This window comes from Lampetra planeri, chromosome 23 (assembly GCF_965212315.1).
Source record: "Lampetra planeri chromosome 23, kcLamPlan1.2.h2, whole genome shotgun sequence".
NCBI classification, from domain to species: domain Eukaryota; kingdom Metazoa; phylum Chordata; class Hyperoartia; order Petromyzontiformes; family Petromyzontidae; genus Lampetra; species Lampetra planeri.
Window position 1 is genome coordinate 9056758 of NC_136129.1, and position 23917 is coordinate 9080674.

Consider the following 23917-nt stretch of genomic DNA (forward strand, 5'->3'; position numbering starts at 1 on the left):
TCCATAATAATTATATTTTTTTATTCCTGGTTTTATTTTTCTCTTCAAAATGAAATAATCATAAATCACGTGCATTTTGATAAGAGGTTGTTTTTTGTTGCAAAATATGTACTCTCTCTCCGCAAATCTTAAGACCCGGTCGCATTCAATCATTCATGAGCAAAACAAATACGGGTCATAAAAACGAGTCAGAATCCGACTGAAAATACGTTCAATACAGTGTACGTTTGTAACAGTAAGAACTATTGCACAATAGATTACATTACAAAAAAATCACAAATTACAAAAAAAAAACAAGACGATAAAGTGAACTAAATGAAAAGCTCTAAAGTGTATAAATAACAATAATTTGCACTTGTAAAAAGGCATCTTTCGCAAAACAGTCTCAAGGCACGGTTAGCAACAATATAATCATTACTTTGAGCTTACGGAGTTAATGTCACACACACACACACGGGCCTTGTTAACAATGTGCAAGCATAGGAAACGATTACAGTTTTCACATCTTGATCGGTCTCGATGGGCCGAGATCACGGACTGATTTTTTTTTCGCTCCCTCTTAAGGCCCCTCCACGCGTTTTCTGACGCGGCCGGTGCCCAGAGAGCCCTTCGCCCCGCCCTGTACCATCGCTCCCAAGGCCACGCAACCCGTTGCCCTGGCAAAACAGCAGCCCGTCCCGTCACTCGGTAGCCCTACCCCACAGAGGGCGTCCAGGTCTGACCTTCAAACCTTCGCTTCGCATTTACGTCACTCTAGACCAGTCGTTCATCTTCTTCTTCTTCTTAACCTGGGGTGGCACGGCCAGATTTATTTTAAGAAGGCAAATCGTCGAAACGCAAATTAAGCAGGGGCACGTATGTAAAAACTTACATTGTTTCACCCAAACCAATCTATGTATTAACATTATAAAAAAAAACATCATTAACGATGGGCACGTAAGTAACAGCTAACATTGTTTCACCCAAACCAATGCATTTATTAACATTATTTTAAAAAAACATTAAGATTGAGATCGAAAGGGGTGCAAGGCTGCTGCAAAAGTTAAGAACCACTGCTCGAAATCGAAAACTCACTCCTTTAAAACTGCATTTTGTGTCCTTCCCCCCGCGCCTCCAACTTAGCACGATTGGCAACGCGCGGTGCCACGCGAGGTTCGAGGTGCGCGCGTGTCCGTCAACGCTCGACGGTTTCCACTTCTCGCCGCCCGCAGTTTCCGTAAACCCGTGTTGGGCGCCACCCCGCCTATTGCATTTTACCCAAAACGAAGCGCGCAACAAAACGACCCCTTCCCCCCCACCCCACCCCCAACGTCCGATACGCGCGCCGATCGACGCGAGCAAACGTGATTGCACCGGGCAAAAGGGATTCGCGCATCAGGACCGGCGGAAGGTGTTGGTGGGAGGGAGGAGGGGGACGACGAGGGTGGTGGCGGGCACAGCGAAATCCATCATTCTTGTTCTTGGCCCAGGCGTGCGAGCTACATCGGTGTCACACGCTCGGGAGTCAAAGCGGCCTTTATGCCGCGGGTTTCATTCGTGGCGACGCTCGGTCGTAATTACAGACGGCTCGCGTGCGCGCGCACGCACGCGCACACAGACACAGAGGCGGCTTCACTCGGAGTAGAAATAACCACGACCGTAACACGTTACGTCCAAACGAGCGTCTATTTACGTTTTGCACTAAGCTTCATATAGCGGCTGTGAAGGAACCTACTGGGTTCACTCATGGAAAATGTCATCATCGTCATCGTGGTCGTCATCGTCGTATAAGCATCGTGCTTGTCCCAACGTGCACCGAGCGTGGCACAAGCCGCTGTGGCGATTTCACTGCAACTTAGTGGCGAACGGCTGGTGTTGTTATTCCCCAGTATAGACTCCATACGGAGTCTGATATTTGTTGTGTAGCCATTACGGTCAATTCTTCTTGGTTCTTTCGGCAAAGTCACGTAAAATGGAAATAAAAAAATAATAAAAACATAATGTTTTTATTATTTTTATTATTTTATTATTTCCATTCTACGTGATTTATTTTATTTTATTATTTCCATTCTACGTGACTTTACCGAAAGAACCAAGAAGATGAATCCCTGCAGTCACGAAAGCTTTAAATCGAAAAATAACGGTCAATTGTTTTAAAGTCAGGTTGTTTCACGATGAAAATCAGTTTTCATTTCTATTAATACGATCTAAATTAAACCGTGGTCGATTCCAATCATTTAAATCTATATGCCAACTTCACAACTTTTTGTATCCGTAAAAATACGTTTGCAATCCGTGGGCCTAACTGCCCTTCCGGGTTGAAGTCAATTACAATTCACCGTTTGTAATTGTAAGCAAAGAAAATTGTGGGGGGGGGGGAGCACTGAATATGGGGGCGGGGGGGGGGGCACTGGCTGACTGTCACAAAAACATATCCTTTGGACAAATGCCGATCTCGACCACTCCACGCGATAAACACCCCTGAGTCATCTCGGTCCAGTTTTCCACGCCGAGCGCGAGAACGAGACCCAGCAAAGCAGCAACGCAGCAGGCGACGCTTCAGTGGCCGATAGCAGAAAAACACCGCCGAATGGCCCAAGCCGGCACGGCGGCGCTTAACACCCCCTCTGTGAACACGGCACGACGAATGAGAAATCGTTCTGAAGGCGATCTTCACAAACCCCCCCCCTCCTCTCCAGCTTTCCCCAGCGCCACGGCAACTTGCCGCATCTCCTCGCAGCCCTTTGGAGGTAGAGGCCGCCACAGGTTTTAGGGTTGTCAGGTGACTCGAGCCTTGCACATCCACTTTCCGGCGCTTTGTTTTTGACATTTTGTTTTACTGCAAGGTTTTTATTTTCTCCACATACCCCCTCGGCACACACACACACAGACGTGCGTGCACATACGTGTGTGTGTGTGCGCACCAACGGTATCGAGTAGTCACAATGATAACAGCGCCACAGTAACGGGCCATGCGCAGGTTTAAGGCAATCAGCTGTTGTTGTTGGGCGCATTTATTCATTTCATTGCACGTGCTTGAGAACGCCGCATCTTGGAAGACATTCCAACTTCAGTGAAACCTCGTGACAGCGTGCGCGTGTGGAGGGGGGGGGGGGAGAAGAAATCCTGTATTTTCCTACTCGATAGTGAAATTGCTTGATGTGAAAAGGACAAAAGAACGATGAGAAAAGATGACGAGACACGGATGACGAAAAGTGTCGAATGTTACCGGCCACGGGGGGAGAAGGGGGGGGGGGGTGTCATCGCTTAAAGTCGTCGCAACCCTACAGGACTGACAAACGAAATAAATCAACCACTTTGGTTTCACTTCATCAAAACAGTCAAGATCACCCCCCCCTCCCCCCGATCTCCGCCTCGTTCAGCCCCCGGCTCCAACACCACCCCGAAGACCATCACGACCACCACGAGTTGCATGGCCGGCCCCCTGCCCAGTCCCCCCCAACACGTGGAGGTGGCGACCAACCTGCTGCTTCTGCTGCTAAAACTAAACAATGTTTTTACTTTCGACGCATGATGTTGTTCCGAACTAAACTGTGGAGGGAAAAACCGGAGGACCCGGAGAAAAATTCACACGACCACGGGGAGGGAGAGACACACGCAAACTCCACATATACAGCAGGCGTCACGGGGTCGGGATCGAATCCACGACCTCCTGCATACCAGGCGAGGTAGTTAACATCTCGCCACCGTGGCGTCCCCTCTCGGCTTCCTCCTCCAGCCGAGTAGGAACTAAGATTCAGAGCTGCTGCCCCCCCCCCCCCACGTTGGGCTGGCCACTCGGAAGAGAGCCACGTGACCATCAAACGGCTCGCGCTGAAGAGGCCTGAGACCCAGTCACCCGAAGCATCTCGATTGTTCGAAGCGAAACAAAAATCAACCCCGTCCGTACCCAAAACAGCAGGACTAGATATCAAATTGTACCCCCCCCCCCCTCCCCGATGACGCGTGTTGCAGTGACGTCATATCTGATTGTGACGTCACATCTAGCTGTAGCGTCACAGCGCGACGCGACCCAATGGACTGCGCCGCAGCGTATCCCATTGGCTGCGTGGCCTCGCTGGTACGAAGTGGGGGGGGGGGGGGGAAGAAATACATTGTAGCTAGCGCCAATTACCAAATAACTAGCAAAACTGCAAAGTCACAAGGTTAATATTGAAATGTACGTTGAAAAATGAATGCGTAATTTTGATTTGTGTTTTACATTGTTTTACGTAGTGAATCGCGTGGGTGTGAAGGGTGCGTTGATCCGCTGAACGCCGTGACAAAGATGCGACCTCGTGCAGCACGATACGCAACGTTGACCGGAGAAACAAATCGGCAAAGAGCTAAAGTCGCGTACACTTTTTGTCAGACCTTAAAACAACTCAATTACGCTCTAGAAATATACGCCTTGTTTTTTTTCCATTTCATTCTGTGTACACACACATATACATAGCACAAATTACCCAGTACAGGTCGTATTAAGTTATAAATATGCTGGCCAAACAAAATCTGCCAGCCAAACGTGAGATCGTTGTTGGGTCACAACGTACAGCTCTTAATTGTAATCGTATCGCCCAGTGCGCCAATGCTTTTAGCCGCGACCACCACCACCACCACCACTCAAGTGTGTGAATTAGAGATGGAAAGCTATTTATAACTTCCCCCCCCACCACCACCGTTTCGCCCCCCCGCCCCATGGGGGGTAGGTGGGTGGGGGACGACGCCAATTCGAACTCAGAGTACACCTGGCCCGGACAGCGGAAAGACTTATCACGCTACCGGTCCTACCGTAAAAGGAGAAACGAGCAAAGATTAGGATTTGCGTGCGTGCTCGACAGCAGCTGGTTGCCTCAACGTCTCGAGCGGGGGGGGGGGGGGTGTCCCCGCACGCGGCTCTCTGTTCGGCTCGATGTCCGACGTTTTGGCACACGTACTGCTGCGGGCCAAAACGTTGAATTCCTGCAGCAGCACGTGGAGCGAAACGTCGAGGGGGGGGGGGTGGTGCTGGGTGGGTGGGTGACCACACATCGCGTGCCGAACGACGCGTGGCGGTACGACCCCCCAAAAGCAACCGCAGCGCCGTTTGACGAAATCTGTTGGCGTTCTGCGCCTGCGTTTGTGACCGGCGACCACTTGCGGACTCGTGCAAACACCGGCGGTTGAACACGATCCGGCGAACGCACGCGCGCACGCACACACACGTGCACGTGTGTGTTAAGTGTCACTACGCCGACTGAGTGAGCGAGCGGAGAGCGTGCGTGCCTATTGTGCACGCTCGTGCCACACAGCGAACGGTGGGTTTGATGGGCTCACAAGAGCAACGATGTTGATCAATTGCAATCTAACGCACGGTTTGCTTCTAGTGCCAAGGTTTCGCTGCCCACCCCCCCTCCTCCTCCTCCAACCACCAACACCCGCGAACACAGACGCGACCGTTCGTTCGTTCACTCGTGCGTGTAGAGGTGTGCACGCGAAGGTAAACAAACACGGGCGCAAAGCGCACAAAGACAAAGATCCCCCGCGCGAAGCCTTGGCTGTTGGGGCAAGTGCAAGTTTAGCGAGCACCCTATGAAGGCCGGAACGGCACACGAGTGGGGTGGGTGGCCAGCACCACGCCCGACCGCCTTTGTCTCCCCAGTGGCGATGTTTACACACCGCACCAGGTAATCGTTTGAGTCGACCTCGGGGTGATACGGGACCGGTTCAGATAATCGTCACTGGTGTTGGCCGTGAGCGGGAATTGAACACAGGTTGCCGGGTTCATAGCGCTGCGCGTTAACCACCACACAACCGCTCCCCACACACACACATGCGTGTGCGTGTGCGTAAGCACGACCTCTTTAAAATGAAAATCCAAGATCGTTCCAACGCCCAAAATCGACAAAACAAGAAGGGACAACTTCAGTTTTAAACAGACTTCTCCCACCGGCTCTCTCTTCATCCACACGGGGACAGAATCGTCGTGGATTTGTTTTTTTTTTGCATAAATTGTGCATAGGGAAAACTGAAAAACACAATTGGAGTTTTAATGAACAAATCTAGCAGCCAGCCCTTCACTTGGGTTCATTGCACAGGGCGCGAACGCAAACGAGAGACATGGTTTTATCGGAGCCAAACGTGTCCATGTCATTGCACAGACCCGCGGTGTCCAGTTACATCTGTAAAAAAAATTAAGAGCATTATAGCTCATCGGAATCCTCCAGTATAAATACATATTCTGATTCTGACAAGGGGGGGGAGGGACGTTTCAAGAGTCGGCTTTTATTTCCCAAACAACTGCCGACAATGAAGATTTACCAAGAAGCCGAGAATTAAAACATACCGACATATCAATTATATATAGCCAAATCGATTATTGAGAGTCTCAGATGTTTAAACGAAGGCAAAGGTAATGCGAGGCGGCCGGGAGGATTGAACTGTACCGGACCCGGCAGCTATTCCCGACCACTGCAGATGGGTGCTCTGTGGATATACTGTGACATTCATAACAGACTGCGTTTGTAACCGTGTACTTCTAGCCAGAGGTAAAAAAAAAACGGTTGTGGGTTTTTTTTTTCCGTAGGGCACTCGGGAGGTTGTGGGGTGGGGAGCGGTTATCTTTCTTGTCAGCGTGGATTCGATCTAAATGTAACCCACCTAAGCCTTTAAAACCCCCCTCTTGCTGTATTAGCTGTACCCCCAGAGGGGCGGATGGGGGGGGCATACACACGAGATGATTCCGTGTCATCCCACCGTAATAGAGGCAGTCGATTGGATACGAAATGTCAGCATGTGGTGCGGAAACGCGAACCTTGGCAATCATCACTGTACATTTTTTTTTTATTGTGTGATGCATCGATTGATAAGGGTACGCTCGCACAAATGCACCCGTGTGAGAAACCGTTCTGTGGGACCCCCATTCTCTTGCCAGTATCAATATAAAAAATGTCCTTAGCACTCACCGGCACTAATAAGATGTTCATACGCCAGATAGACACGTCGATTGCAAGGCATCGAGTCTGCGTCAACCACACATTATGCGTGTGATGAAAACAAACCATGCAATTGAAGGCTTTAAAGTTTAAAACACGTGGGAGGCTTTCGCGACCAACATCATCCATTAGAGGTTTTTGGGTTAGATCGTATATATATACAAAGGCGTCATTAAGCCCTCCACCAAGCGGCACAGTCAACTAGTAACGTATGTCACGTAATTGCCAATTCGTTACTAAATCAGCACACACCGGTTAGTGCTGTACTACTGACGAATTGGCACGTTCTATTTACGTGCGAAACTTTACTAATTGGCCGTAAGGTGGTGGCGGGTTTAAGGACACATTTATATTTACGCGATCGAACCCAAAAACACTGTTATGGATAAAGTCCATAATGAAGGCCGTCTCTGGTATAGGCCAATCAGTTTCACAGTCAATGTATACATTTGCAAAGCATGTCGCAGTTGCAAGAGGCGTCAATTCGACGTTTCAACATCTTTAAACACCTCCTGTATTATTTCCAGAATGGGCAAAATAAAAATGTTTTTCGAATTGTGTCGTATGCTTGTAATTGGTTAACTTTAACACTACGTACAAAAAAACCTCCACAAGTGAAACTAATTTGTCTCGAAACTGCGTTCTTGCTCTGAAGAACGCTTAAATTATAGCCTTGCCGTGTTCAATGTAGAATGTGAGCTAATGGCGCCCACGCAAGAGATATAAATAAAATGGTGTTGTCCCCATTCGTGTTTGTTGTTTGCACGCTCGGATTTAGAACGCAGCGAGGGGACCCACTGGCAGAGCGCAAACGCAGGGGACTGCTGCATCCTTCCAAGCGGAGAACGGCTGCGTGACAATACGTTGCAAAACCAAGGCACACGGCCATTTGTGCATTACGTAACAACAAGAAACAGCATATCCTGCATTTAAAAAATGGCAGTCGTCCTCTTTGCCTTAGGTCACCATCAGAATACATTTGAGCACGCGTGGCTGACTGACTGGCAGCAGCAGCAGCAGCACCTATGCAGTGGTAGACACCTTGTGGACTGCTGCATCACTGCTGCACTCCCACCACGTCACATTTGGACGTACTGGCGGTACACACCGGTGCAGCAAAACACACCGGTCCTCATTAAAAAAAATTATTTAAAAAAAAAAACACGCAATTTGAACCGACATTCGTCTTCAGGCTGCTTTGACATGACGAGAACGGATTTTGACGCACCACCACCGAAATGATTATTTCTGACCGGGAGTTGCGAATTGCGAGGAAAATAAATAATTGTGAAAATTTTGCTTAGTTTTTTTTTACCGCGCACCACCCGTGTACCGCCAATACGCTCATTTGGTCAAATTGATTTTGATGGTCACCTATGATAAAAAAAAGCCCACAATGCACTTCTTCAGGAAATGTCGTTGGGGGGGGGGGGGGGGTCTTCTCATAATAAAGGTTTTTGGGTTAGATCGTGTAAGTATAAATGTGTCGTAACCCTCCACCACCCGACACAGCCAGTAAAGTTTGTCACGTAAACAACACGCGCCAATTAGTTAACTACTTCAGCCCACAGGCGTGTTGGGAGAATAAATCCACAACATTCACAATTTGAAAACAACGTTTCGCTGCTAATTACATCCAGCATCAATCGGCTGATTCGCCTGAATAGTCACGACAACATTTATACTTATGCAATGCAACCCAAAAACCTTCCTTATGAATAATATTGGTAGCGAAATTCTACGTGGGGTTTTTTGTTGTTTCATGATACACAAATGTCTGGGTTTTTTTCCCCCCAATGACACTTTTTTTGCGTTTCATCTCCAAGTATAGCTATGGCTTGACGACCGTGTGTTTGTTCGCAATGGGTTCACGTGACCCCTTGCAGCCACAAGGGGAAGCTACCCAATCACGGTGACGACGATAGGGGGAGGGGGGTGGGAGCAGGCTGGGAGAAACGACAAGGGCAGTTGTGCCGGATAATGCTTTGACGCATGTATGCAGAACTTCTTTCGCACCGTCCGCAGTCAACCGTGTTCATCGGAGACGCGGATTAGATGTATGACAGAAGAAACGCACCGATCATCCGGAGTGTAGGTTTCTTTAAGAAAACAACGTTGCATTACGTATTACACCATTCCCCCCCCCACCCCCCTTTTCACCGCAAACGCTAAACAGCAAAAAATGTACGGAACATTTACGCGCTACTTTCAAAAGTCGAAACGCTTTAATCCACGTGCGTTCAGAGCCGAAGGCGCGCGCATCAACATCCTCGCACAACTTTCACAGCCGCACGCTGGCGGGCAATGCGCGTTTTGATTTAATGCATAAAAATGATCACAGCCGGCAAAAAAACAATACAACGCGGGTCTGCGTGCCAGCGTAGCAGCAGCAGCTGTTTCTGAGGCGCGACCAATGCACGGCAGGTGCACAAGCCCAGGTGAAATGCATTCAATTCGACTGGATATTGGAAATGTTTCCACAAGGGCCGGCACGTGATCAGACCACGCAAATACGTCTTCTTCCAACTTCAGGCCTTCTCGGAAGGCAGATTTCACCCTGTGCATAAAAACACACAACCTCCACCACACATAACAGTGACATGTGCTCACACACACACACAAAACAACGATCCCCTTGTAAGCCTACAAATGAATGTCGATGCAAGGGTTATTAGCGAGCACCTATTAAGGCCAGCACCGTGCACGGTAACATTAATTTTTTCCCCAATTCTAAGGTCTACAAAACCTCACACCAGGTACTCATTTCAGGCTCAGGTCGACCTCTTTGGGGGAGGGAGGGCCCAGGACAGGTTCAGATGTCACTCGGCACCGACATTTACCGTGGCCAGGAATCCAACTCGGGGTCACTTGGATCATAGCGCAGTGTGCCAACCCACTGCACGACCTTTCCCCGCGCACACACACACACGCGCAAAGTACATTCAGTGCGTATTTAAACGTGCTTCAGTATTTTTCGAGTATGTAGTTACAAACATGTAGCAGATATAATTTATATTTTCAATAATTTAACTTTTTTTTTTTAAACCCCATCATATTTCTGTTCGGACTCTGTGCATTCAGAAATACAGTGAATTGCCGCGTACACTCGCTTTACAGTGACAGAGTGGTGACGCTAAACTTAAGACTTTCATATCCTCGGGCTTTTTTGTCAAGTTCCATGGCCTTAGCCTCATGAGACACAGTTTGCACGTACCAAAACATCAAACGCTTCATGGACAATATATGTACTGTACAGTACATAGGCATATGCATTGCCATGTATAAAAACCACACTGAAACTGCACGGAATATTGTTTTTTAAAACACAGATCTCGATTAAGGCACTTAATATCATCAAGTGACTATGTTGGCACAAGAATATATATTTGTTTTAGGTACAAATTACATAACAGCAAAGAAATATATTTAAAGCAGGAGAAAAAAAAATATTATTTCTATCGGTTAAAACCCATGTTATTTTCAATCTGCGATTGAAGGGGTAAAGAGGTTCTGTTACACGCTTATTTTTAGAAGCAAAATAAATAAATATTTATAGGGCCGACAAATGCAGGGGGGTGGTCGAAATTATTGGAACTCGTAGAACATAAAGGGCAAAGTCGCATAGCCGGCCTCGCTTGTGGAGGAGGTAACAACACTTCCGATTAGTGCGGCTGGCTACGTACGGTGCGAAAGAAGTTCAACATACACGTGATACATTCGGATCTGTTCACAGCCGTAAGTCCGCTACCCAGCCGTGCGCCAATAGGCTACGGGACACAACAGCCAATCACAAGCCCCTTCGAACACGCTGGAGGTGGAGGGGGGGAAATGCTTGACCGTGCTTTAGAAGTGAACTTGCGTACGCGATATTAATAAACGATTAGCATGGTTGGCTTGCGCACTGTGCGAAAGAAGTTGAACGTACGTGCATGCGTACAAACGCTTGTGCTGCGTCTGTAGGGGTCCAAATTCGTGAACGTCTCGCCTGAGAAAGTGACAGCTTAGACCGTGCAGAAAATACCACACCGGGTGTGGACGCTTAACTGGATTGGGAGATGTGCGGCCGCTCGGTTACGCAACTTTTTTTTTGTCGTTCTGTGCAAAAAAAGATAAAACCTGCCTGTTTTTGGGCATGACAGCCACGTAGAGTGACAGCCAAGTAGCAGTTGTCGTTCAACCCTTCCTCCTCCAATCTCATGAGAATCGCCCGGGGCACTTTATTTAGGTGGGAACGGCTTGATAGTGATGACGGGCAGCCAAGTGCAACAGTATGAGCAGAGGCTGGAATTGAACCGGGGGGGGGGGGGGGGGCATGCCGACATTGCCAAGTTCCTTGACCCAGAAATAAAAAAAAATGCCAGGGATGCAAAAAAAACACCAAAAAATTAAATTTGCATTTCACACGGGCATGCCCTATATCGATTTTAAAACCTCTTTCAAGCGGTTTTAACAATAATTGTGAAAAATAGATGTTTGCATGGATAGCACTCTGTATAAAGTATATAAAACCGCCTTCATTAATGTACACGTGCATGCATAACACACATACTTGTAGTGTAATATCTATGACGCCAACTTATATTGCAACAGAATGTGCCCTGTGGACGTTGAGAAACTGCTGGTAAATTTCACAGATTTAACAACACGCGCGTCCGCACACGCGCGCAAAAGGCGTGCTTGCAAGCACTGAACGAACAAAGCTCTTAGGCCTTATCCAGACAAACGTGTAACAGTGTGTGGCCACGTGTCGTCCCTTTAGAACCACCAACTGAAAAAAACCGTTGAGAAAACGTGGCCATCCCAGCGGCGGACAAAATGGCCACCATCGCGGTCAGTTCCTTTTGAGCGGGTGGTCTGGACAACGCCATGCACAGTTCACCTCGCCAAGGGTGTGCCTCTTCATCGACGACAGATTCGAATTTAGAATTCGTATTTCGGTAATTCATCTCCGCAGGCATAACCCATCCCTGCTGACGTAACTTCCTCGACTCCGGGTATTGTTTAGCCCCAGTTTAGATATCAGAGCTGGCTGCCAGATGCCAATGTCCGAAATTAATCTCGGTTGCGTGCTGCTATCGGGTTTTTGGGAAGCGGGGGGGGGGGCAGTGGGGAGTGCGGAGACACGTTTCACATTCGCACGGGAGCCAGTGTCGGCAGAGAAGCCGCACACACACACACAGGGACCTCTTTGTGCACGAAAAACAACGCGGGGCTTTGTCGAGCCGCGTCGAAAAAGACGCTCTCCCGGAGTGAGAGAGAGAGAAACCGAGTGAGTGAGAGCGTGCGAGTGAAAGAAAGGGAGACTTGCGAGCAAAAACATTTCGCAATGTACACGCGATCGTCGTGAGAAACGAGGTGGTCACGGCGGCGACGGGTAAAAAGAAAACAAAAAACGGACCCACAGGTGAATTGTCCTCTTCGCACAATTTTTTTTTGGACTCCAGCTTGAACACCTTTTTCTTTGTTGCACGAGCTAAAGTACGACAGGGAGTTTATTCCTTTTAAAACAAAAGATCACATCGAAAGTAAAAAGACACGTTTCATAATAATAATAATAGTAGTTAGTAGAGTTTTAAAAAAAATAGCATGCTAGACCAAAGATCTAAAATGTAGCAGCATTTGGCAATAAAAGTACAGATGATCTTCTCCCACGCTGGGGGAGACTTCACCAGGACAGTCAATGTTTTTTTTGCGAATCGCAGGAGGCGACCCCCCCCCCCTCCCCTTTTCATCCAAGGACGACTAAAAGTGCCCGCTCACGGCGAGCCACCACGAGCCACGGCGAGCCACGGCGGCATCGACAGGACAAGGCACATGCCGCCCCCCCCCCCGCCCAAAAGCCGTCCCCATTCAGCTGTCCGGCCCCGACCTCCTTGCCGAGCTGCAACCCGACTTCAGACCTGATTTGTTTTTTTGTTTGTGTTTTTGTTGAAACACAACCATTCCGTCGCGTTCTGCAAAGAGGTGCGCAATAATTCATTTGCGGGGACCGACTCAGTAGTACTTGGCTCGCGACACTCCCGCCTCGGGCCACAAGGGTCAGGGGGCCCGTGGCGGGTCGGTCACCCTTTGTGCGATGGGACGTGCCCACCACCTGACAGCGGTGGCAAGTCCGCGAGCGGTGGCCTTGACGAACGAGCGTCCGACATCGTCGCGTTGCCCTTCCACAGTGAACCGCGCCGAGCGTTGCGCGCTCAAATCTCCGACTCTCGCCGCTGCTGGGCCTCGTCGAGTTGGACGGTGGCCTGCGACGGCCGCCCCTCGTGCAGGCCTGAAAGTGGCCGCACGAGGCTCTTCTGCTCGGCCACGTCCGGCACCGGCGCGCCACCCCGGCCCAGGTTCAGCTCGTTCTCGTACGAGAAGTCGCCGCACGGCACCACGTATTTGTTCTCGGCGAGGTCCTTGGAGCTGCAGAGCGGCGTCGCCACCTCATAGGTGTCGTGGAACTTTGAGAAGTCCACGCGGTAGTTGTCCTTCTCCTCGGTGAGCAGGGGCTCGAAGCGGTGGCCCCACAGCACCTCGCTGGACAGGTAGGAGGTGCGCGCCTGAGTCGTCATGGCGGTCGCCTCCACCATGCCCTCGAGGATCACCACGATCTCGAAGTCCTCCGCGTCCAGGTCGCGCTTGCTCATCGCGTACAGCGGGCTGTCCTCGTCGATCACGTGCACGATCATCACGGGCGACACCAGGAAGATGCGGTCGAGGCCCTGGTCGTAGCCCACGTTGAGGTCCTGATGGTCGAGCGGGATGTACTCGCCCTCCTCGGTGACGCGCGGCCGGACGAGCTGGGCGCGCACGTGCGCCTCGACCAGGTGGCTGCGCCGCAGGTTGCCCACGCGCCACGCCAGGCACAGCTTGCCGTCGCGCATGGCCACGATGGCGTGGCGGCTGAACACGAGCGTCTGCGCCCGCTTCTTGGGGCGTGCCATCTTCGTCATGATGGCGCCGATGGCGAAGCAGTCGACGATGCAGCCGGCGACCGACTGCAGCACGACGAGCAGCACGGCGGCCGGGCACTCCTCGGTGACGCAGCGGTAGCCGTAGCCGATGGTGGTCTGCGTCTCGAGCGAGAAGAGGAACGCCGACGTGAAGCCGTCCACGTTGGCGACGCACGGCTCGCCGTCGGGGGAGTCGCGGGGGCGCGCCGTGTCGCCGTGCAGCCACGCCAGCAGCCAGAAGCCGAGGCCGAAGGCCAGCCAGGACAGCACGAAGGCGAGCGAGAAAATGAGGAACATCCAGCGCCAGCGCACGTCCACGCACGTCGTGAAGATGTCGGAGAGGAAGCGCCGCGGCCGGTTGTCCACGTTCACGAAGTGCACGTTGCACTGCCCCGTCTTCTTGACGAAGCGGCTGCGCCCCGGCGCGGGCCGCCGGTAGAGTTTGTTGCCGCTCGGGTGGCCGTTCTGCGCGGAGACGCCCTTCAGTGCCATGCCCTCCTCGGCCTCGGAGCGAACGACGCCGTACATCTCTGGACGCAAACTCCTCACCATGCGATCGTACATTGCTGTGGCGTCGCTTCGACACCCTCCGTGGTTCACTACCGATGGAAGCGGCACAAGTTGCGGCGGCTTGGCCCGGTAGATGCCAGGGTGGTGTGTCTCCCCCCCCCCCCCAGCCGGCTTCCCAAAGCAGTTCAAATTCCAGCCGCTCGCTTAAATTGTCGCGTCGACAGAAACGCGATTGTTAAGAGCGCGCGTTTACCGGCTCCGCTTGCAGGGATCGATCTCCGCGCGCATGCAGATTGAACGTCGCCAAAGTTGGGTTTCTAAGAACAAAAAACAAACAAAAGGGCATTTAAATATGATAAAATATATATATGGTGTATATGGTATAACGGACTTTTAGATAATATTTCAAAACGGGTCAATTGCAGTTCTTTTTTTCAAACACAAATAAAAGACGCTTCACTACATTTCATTGTCAGTGCAAAATACTTTTTTTTTTTTAATATAAATTTGGTAGGATCCCCCTGCCACAAGTGTATGCATGCAGAACTTCTAACTTTCTCACCGTACATAGCCAACAGTCTCCCCATGCAGATTGAACAGATAGATATTAGCAGAATCTGACAGCACTCCCCCCTCCCCCCATGCACCGATTGTAACCGTGTTAAAACACCGTTACAACCCCGTTTTAACGCCGTTATAAACACACCGCCTGCACAGGCACATGGCGGAACACTCCACATCCCCTCGCAGGACAGCGCGCACTCCTGAACGGCTGTATCGCGAGGCGAGGGTCGCGTTACCGACTGACCAATCAACTTCCATCTCAGGTGTGACAGCACCACCCGAGCCTGGGTCAGTCGCTGTTGTTGCTGGACAATCACCATCCATCATCGAGAGGTTCACCTTGACAAGCCCGGAGGTAGCTCCAAATGCCCCCACCCCCGAGTTAAATAAACGATGTCATGGGCGTGGAAGGTGTTGTTGCAGTGAGCTCCAACCCCTCCACCACCACCCTCCGCACTTCAACGGCCAGTTGCCCAGTGTCCGAGCGCCGCGGTCACCCCGAGATTATCGGGCCTCGCCACAATTTCCCACCGCCGTCACATTCCCAGCTCTACTTTACTCGCGAATCGTTAAGATGGCACGGTTCGCGCGCTGGACTTGCAAGTCCAGAGGTCGCCGGGAGAGGGGGAGGGGTGGGGGTCGTTCGGCCTCCCCGTTGCGGCCGCTGTAAATGGCTGCACCGCAGTTGGGTCGAGCGGCAATTAAGTTACAGAAGCATACAAAAAAAACATGTCAGTGGATTATTGCAATCGTATGCAAACAGACAAGGGTACGGGTCGGGGATTGGTACGGTTCGCAAATGTGCACGATCCACCGACCCCGCGAGGTGCTAGATTGACAGCATGTGGTGCGCCACCACGCACTGGGCTGTGTGGTATCGCACAGGCCTACGACGACCACGAGTAGCAAAGAAGCCAGGCCAGTGGTGGGCAACCTGGAGCCCCCCCCCCTCTCCACCCCTCCTCGTGATGGCCTCGACTCAGTGTGTCTCGAGGGTGATGCGTGGGGGTCACGTGGCGAGTGCACGAGCCCACCGATGTGACGGAGGCGGCCGCACGTGTGGGCCACACTAACCCAGCGTTCTTCACCGCAACGCCCTCCACCCCCCCGGCTATACACAAGTGTAAAAAAAACACCACCTATCGTCGTGCCGTCAAAACTCAATGGGTTTCAAATGTGTCCAAATAAATATTCAGATTCTGCAAGTGCCCCCGCCCCGCCCCTGAGAAATCGTGAAGGACGCCGCACGAACTAGTCGACGTTTGCCCATCACTGGGCCTAACCGTGCGAGAAGCCGCAGGTCGTTTTAGATACAGTGCGATGCAGACAGATACTGTACCCCGCTGGGATTTCTAATGACCCTCTTTAGCTCCTTTCTGCCCATGTGGCCCTCTTGCAAAGTGGAAAGTCAAATAAAAGAGCTGCAAGCTTTCTTCTCTCTCCCTCTCTGACTAGGTAACACTGTTTGCTCACCAGTCCACTCGTCTCCACGCTTGAGGTTTACAATCCGATCCACCATCATATTCACACCCACCTCCTACAACCACCCCACACCCCCCAAAGCCATGCGTGTAATAATCTATTCCTTCCGAGGAGTAAAAATTAAATGCCGGTGTAAAAAAAAAATGTATTCATTGCACAAACACAAGTGTACAAAAATAATACAGACGTGAACAAAAAGAAAATTCTCGAAAAACCGAGACAAAAGGATCGAATCCTTTTCCAGAATCGAATTGTGACCCCGACAAATTTGTACAACCACCGAGGGAGCAGCGAACCTCGGAAACGAACTCGAAACATCCGAAACCTCCGATTAGCACGATTGGCTACGTCAAGCGCGAATCAAGCTCACCACACAGTGACATACCCGAGTGACCTCGCAACGAGGTTCCAGTGTTACAGGTTCGATACGGGGGGGGGGGGGGGGCGGCATCGTCGAAATATCACAACCGGCGAACACGACGCTCCGAAAATAACACCGCTCCTTGCACACCAGCCACGCGGGGGCTTCCACACACCTGCACCGCACTGGGATGAATCTCTCTTTTGTCAAACCCCGCCACCCCACCACTGCCCCAAGGCAATAATTAACATTCAAAAACTGTACAAAATGCATACTTGGCGCATTAAGCCAGTGTAAACGGAGGTGTGCGTGAGGTTATCACCTCTTGCAGATACCAAACGAAAAAAAACACATCATGGGAAGAATATCTCTCGGCACTGGAAAAGGGCAGAGAACCGCCTTGTTGATTTCCCAGGAAAGGCTAGCGACCACCACGGTGAGGACGTCCTGGGGAAGAGACAACAACAACAACAAAAAACCCCAGAACAGGTGGCAACAGCCCTGTGCTGGCAATGTTGTCATGGTACCACGTCGTGACACCGCAGCCGCGCCGTTCCGGCGGGTGGCACCGTTCGTACCGCGGCGGCAGGCGGGGAGGGCCACTACATCCATGATGAGCCCGAAAGTCTCCACTGCCACCAAAATAATGCTGGCGTGTCCCAGCCTCTCGTCCTTGGGTTTAATTGTGGGTGGGGGGGGGATGTCCATAAAAGGCATCTTCCATTTTTTTCAGCTCGGTTGATGAAACAAAAACAAGGATCGCCTGTATAGTCTTAACAGACTGTTGGGGCAAGTGCTGTTAGCGAGCACCTATGAAGGCCGGCACGGCACACGAGGGGGTGGGTGGCCAGCACTACCCCCGGCCGCCTTTGTCTCCACAGTGGCGATGTTTGCACATCGCACCAGGTACTCATTTGAGGCCGAGTCGACTTGGGGGAGGCCCAGGACCGTGAGCAGGAATTGAATCCGGGTTGCCAGGTTCGTAGTGCAGCTCACTAACCGTTACACTACCGCTTAGCGCTAAACTAAAACTGAACAAGCACAAATGCATGGTAGTATGTAGATTTTATCATGATAGTTTCATCCATTGTGACTTCAAATGCAAATTGGGGGGTTGACTCAGGTCATCATCCCTTCGAGGTTGATAAAGTGAGTACCCGCTTTGTGGGAAAGTCAACAGCAGTTGTGCCGAACTAGTAACTAATTGGCAAGTTTTGTTTACGTCACAAACCTTGCCAATTGGCTTTGTCGGGTGGTGGTGGGTTTAACGACACATTTACACTTACGCGACCTAACCCAAAAAAAACCCCCTCTGTTATGGATATAACTGGTCACTGTACGTACACTCACTCGCGCGAGAGATATCACTTCGATTTTCATGAAGTTACAACAATCGATGCGATCGGCGCCCATGGGAGGGGGGGGGGGAGTCGTCACGTGTTCGCTTTGTAAGCATTTCGTCGTGTGGGGCATGTAAACTGCCCTACAACAGGTTGTCAACGGGCGCCTCCAACACGAACGAAACCCGCACTTCGCTACTGACGCCGCACAAAGAAGAGCAACCATCGCAGTCCGCACCTGCGAAGTGAACGTCTCTCCTCTCAGCTCTACAGAAGCATCACCCCCGCACCTCCTATTAACACTGTTGGCTACGTACGGTGCGGAAGAGGTTCACACGTACATGCTTTTCGCACACCTTTCATGATTAAACCACCGCATGTGCTATTGTACAGGCGCAGATCACGCCCGCTTAAACACTTTACTAATTGGCAATTAAAGCCAAGGTTGACGCATTTCAGCAAAGGGTCAGACCGATGCGCTGCACGCAAACGTGCCCTGGCCGTCGGCCAGATGAACGGCACGACCAATGAGCTGGGGCTGAGACGTCAACAGGCGCGGTGGGTCCCGTGGGGCTGTTTGTGCTGCAAGGTGGAAGGAAAATTTGCGGTGCCGTTTTCAACGAAGCGCAGCAGTACAGTACAACGTCGCATATCCGTCTCGGCTGGGCAAGGAGGTAGATTCGGGTCGGGCGTTTGCGTGGAAAAGTCGGATTCGTGGTCATCGATGGAGAACGACCGTTACGCCAGATACCACTGCACTGCATGGCTAAACGGTTCTTTGGTCAGGTCGGATATGTGACGGTCGGATATGTGACGTCGTTTTTGTGCTCCCATCTCAATGGAGACGTGCACAGACCACGTGACGTTTTCAAGGCGAGGGTCGTTGTCCAGGCCCGTAAACGAAAATGAGCCCGCAAAACGTGTTGAATCCATAATACCGCAAGCTTTCACGTGTTGAATCTCCCGTTTCTGGGCTGTAGCAAGCACTAGAAATTCCACGTTCCTATGGCAGAATTAACGCTTTGTCTATTGGATGGCCACCGTAGAATTTCCACAACAATAACAATGATCGTCTCTACCAACCTCCTGCCGTCTCGATCTATACCATTGCAAAGGAGATAATGAACTCAAAATATACTCGTGTGTGAAGCATTATATATTTATTTCTAACATTCCCCAAATGATTCACTTCAGTTTCTATCGCATTTAATATGGTAACATTCAGATCTTGCCAAAGTCCAAACATACCCACGTGCACATTTCGTTCAGGAGCTCATCCAAATTCCCCCCGATTCCAAAGCAATTTCATATAGTGGGGCGTGGCATTACAAACGGTCTTCGGTAGATATGACCGCGCATTGTGTCACCGTGAAACTAAAATTTCCGCACGATACGTAGCCAAACATTATCATCATGATCACCGCGTCATTCTTTTTTTTAAATCATTTATATTAAGTTCACTTGCTTGCGCGCTTACGACCGTGCAAATCTTTCGGTCGTTTTTTAACCCACTTCCCGTGATCCAATCGAGCTGACGTTTTGCACACAGACTCGTTGTGCGTGACAATTTATTTTCGTTAAACATTTTTTCCAAAATTTTACACTTTTTAGGAAAAAATGTATTATATTTAATTACCAATTGCTTAATGGTGGCAGGCAATCATCTGACCCATAGGTGGCAGCCATCTCAAGCCAGAGGACGAGAGGACTCTAGCCGCCACGCATATAAAGGATTTATAGTGAAAAACTTTGTTTTTACGGGTTAATTTTTTAGTCATCACCACCACCAACTGAGAGGCCACTGGGAACAAGCGAGACCTGGCGCAAGAGACAAGAATCTGCTTGGAAATGTGCACCGTTTTACTAACTTTTGTGTTACTTAGTCGGCAGTTAATCAAATGGGGGTTAATCAAAGGGGGTTAATGCGGTTACCAGGAGCAATCGAAAGACATCCCGGGGCATCAATGCCGAACAAAAGCCACCTTTCTCTGCTTCACGGGAGTTCAATTAAAGCAGGAAACAAACGGGCGTGCCCGTTTTAGCACCGATAAAAATGCAACGCATTCTTTAATAACACCGCGTCTAAATAAATAATTATATACTAATAGGAAACGTTTTGAGCAATGGCGCTTATTCAGAGCACGTCAAGAAGAAGGGAACCACTGCCCAAAACTTGTACCGTTCTTTCTTTTAAGGCCACAGTTTAGCTTTGTTTACGACCGTGTTGACCTTTTCTGCTGCTCCTTTTGTTGTTAACTGTGCACCAGTGACAACGCAACAACGGCACTCACCAAATCATTGTAATCCACAATAGAGGTTTCTGGGTTAGATGGCGCAAATATAAACACGTGTTGTCGTTAAACCCGCCGCCACCCGACTGCTAATTACAGGAAGGTTTGGTCACGTAAACAGAACGTGCCAATTCGTAACTAGTACAGCACACCGGTGTGTTGAAGAGTAAAGCCACAACACTTAGATCCACGAGTGTTTATGTTTGCCGACAGTGGCCAATGGATTTACAATGCCAATTAAGTCTCAACTGCAAGGCTGAATTTCTTACTCTTTGGTTCTTTCGGTAAAGTCACGTAGGTATAAAATAAACTACATTAAATCACGACGTTTCGGGCGCAACACAAGAGTCCGTCATCAGGTGGGACAACCACAGCAAGACAAATTTCTGAAGTGGACAAAAGGGGTGCTGCTTGTATCAAGAGGCTATATAGGTAAGGGGGGGGGGGACCAGGGAGGAGAGATAGAGAGGGTGGGGGTGTGGGGTAGTGCGAATGGGGATGCTGCTTTACCAAAAGAACCAAAGAGTATGGATTCTTGCAGTCACGAAAACTTCAAATCTAGCTTAATTTCTTATTTGAGATTTTCCGGAACGCCGCTAGGCTCCCTTTGAGAAGGGTTCGTCGGTGTAAGGCACTACAACTAGAGCACAAGGCATGCCTATACATAAGTGCTATGCTGTATTACCGTCCCCTATAAACAGATAATCATATTAACAGGTGTATGGGAATATAGGCTACACAAGGAGGACAAAATAAGGCGAAAGGGGCATGTGGTGCCAAATGAATTCTAGAAGATTTCCGGCCGAAACGATGCACCGAGGGGTATTTACTCCAACCAGGCGAGAACGCCACGAGGCATCGCATCTACTAGGCACAGGTGACCGAGGTCAACAGGGCGTCAAAGGTCAACAGGGCGTCAGAGGTCAACAGGGCGACCGAGGTTAATGTGCATCCCCCCACCAACGCAAGCCAAGACAACTCCAACAGAGGATACATTTAAACCAGAAAAAACAACGGAGCTAAAGGGAAAAAAAACACTTTCTAAGAGTGCAAAAGCGTATCCAGAAGCAGCTGAAGGAATAATATCATGAAAGAAACGGAACCAAAAATGTAAACGTAACTCTAATACCAAGACAACAATTGGCATTTATTTCACCATCGATCCAAGAGACGACGTTGCTTTCCATCATGGCCACACACACCGAGGGGACGGGGGTGGTTTATTCTCGTTAACCGAATTGAATTCCATTTTTTTTTATGCTAGAAACATCCAAGATCACAAAAAAGGAGGGGGGGGGGGGAAAATATCTTCCCTTGACACACGGGGGATTTAAAGGCATACGGCCAACACTGACAACGAAAAAAACCTGACGAGATAGAGAGAGAGGGTGTGTGAGGGGCATGAGTAGGACCGTCATCTCTCGTTAGGGCAAATTTGTGTGGAAATTTCCACTGACCGTGTTCGAACGAATAAGTTGGTTGCATTAAATCATTAACACGTCAAGCGCCTTTATATAACTTGACCGCGTTATTAGTTTATTTGTACAGCACAGTCCGTCTGCCCCTTCAGTATCACGACGGTTGTGCTTTGGGATATATATTTTTTTTACCGTAATCGCAGTTCCACGACTGCCTGGTCATTAAATGACCGGCGACTCGCGCAAGCAATTCGCAGTTCGCGCAACTTCCTTGCTAAGGATAAGCAGGGAGAAAACAAATATAAATATACACAGGCCAACGTGTCGGTCAATGAAACCTTGGAAAACGCACTTTGCACCGTGCAGAGGAAGAAACGAGAGGACCGATTCGGAGCGCGCTTATCGCCTCGTCACGCAACGCTAAGCCGAGGAGGCTTCAATCCAAGCGCGTGCGCTCACCACTGCGCCACCGTTCTCCTGGCACCGCACGTGTGCAAGTGAACCGGCAAATCTTCATTCATAGAAACGTTTTCGTTTTTTTTTAAAAACCTCACAGCCGTCGTGAAGCCTAACACTTTACGTAACTTTCGATTTAAAGCTTTCGTGACTGCAGGGATTCATCTTCTTGGTTCTTTCGGTAAAGGTCACGTAGAAGGGAAGTAATACAATTATAAAAATAAAACATTATAAAATAATTCTCACGACGTTTCGGCCACAACGCAGGCAGCCGTCCTCAGGTGAAGAAACAGGTCTGTCGAGAAGACAGCGTCTGAATGACAGACCTGTTTTTTCACCTGAGGACGGCTGCTTGCGTTGTGGCCAAAAGTCGTGAGAATTATTTTATTATGTTTCATTTTTTTTATTACTTCCCTTCTACGTGACTTTACCGAAAGAACCAAGAAGACTTTACGTAACCGTCACGGGGATATCCACGGCGCTTAATGCGTTTAATAAACAATTGGGCGACACGGCATTTGTGTGCCGTCATGTCGCGATACTGTATACTGCAAATGCTTTGCCTTACGTAAGCACGCAAGGGTATACATGTCCCACCATATATTCATACATACATGATGAATATGCCCGACGCACAGAAGCCAAAGAGATGCATTGTTAATAATTTACGTGTTGAACTTCTTTCGCACCCTACATAGCCAACCGCACCAACCTCATTCACAACACACACAGAGCAGTTATTAATAAGCGAGTTTACGATCTAGACTTAAAAGCGCATGGAGTTCTTGTGGCTTCCGAATATTAAATGTGCAATTGCCCATCAGTGTGCGTGCCCAATAAACTCACGTTATTCAGGGTACGCACAGCCCTCTCTCTCTCTACCTGTTCATTTACACAGCGTTAGACGGCTGAATAGCTGTATGCAGATATACTTACACGAGACACATTCAGGTAACTTTTTTTACACACGCACAGGTGTGCGATCCACATCCAAACAAAGAGACAAAAATCCCCCCGTATGGATTTAACAGGCTGCTCGGGCAAAGTGGTACATCCAAAAGATAAAGATCCCACGTATATAGTCTTAAGAGGCTGTTGGGGCAAGTTGCTACAGCAATCAAACACACGCGCGCGTATGCCAGCCAGCTGATAGGGGACTTCTACCACAGACGCCGCAAACGTTCTTCACTAGACCCGTCGCTCTCGCACGCGCACAAACTCATTCTGGCAAGCCCGACGTGTTGACGACACCCAGAGGACTGAAACATTATTAAATGCTGCTTAATGATATCGCCATAGCTTCCCTTGCACGCGTTCTCTCGGGACAGCTCACAGAGGTTTGAGTAACCATTGGATAAACCTCCCCGCCACAAACCACAACCCACCACCATCTCCCCCCGCCCCACCCCCAAATTAAGAGTAGATTTATTTTCTTGTACGCAAAACAAAAGAGAGAATACACGATCTTACCGTCTCTTTTGGTTTGTGGGTTGGGGAAGTGTTATTTATCAGCAGCTTTGTAGATTAAAAAGAAACCCCACACCACCAATACGCAACGCTGCTGTACACCCACACACGGACGAAGAATCCTCTAGCGTGTGGAT

General features: G+C 49.7%; 1 protein-coding gene across 2 annotated transcripts; it reads right to left on the reverse strand.

Annotated features, from left to right (window-relative positions):
* LOC144726438 (ATP-sensitive inward rectifier potassium channel 12-like) lies at positions 1-23917 on the reverse strand. 2 transcript variants are annotated; one of them, XM_078605155.1, is made up of 2 exons: positions 23784-23917; positions 1-14718 (listed from the first exon to the last, which is right to left on the reverse strand). In XM_078605155.1, the coding sequence occupies exon 2, from the start codon at positions 14453-14455 to the stop codon at positions 13148-13150; it is 1308 nt and encodes a 435-aa protein (XP_078461281.1). In that variant the 5' UTR covers positions 14456-14718; positions 23784-23917; the 3' UTR covers positions 1-13147. The 2 variants fall into 2 exon arrangements, with proteins under 2 accessions (XP_078461281.1, XP_078461282.1); XM_078605156.1 differs by lacking the exon at positions 23784-23917 and adding an exon at positions 17131-22586.

What these genes read in the sequence shown, in the direction of transcription:
- LOC144726438 (XM_078605155.1), bottom strand. Translation starts at nt 14,455, where the DNA reads ATGTACGATCGCATGGTGAGGAGTTTGCGTCCAGAGATGTACGGCGTC.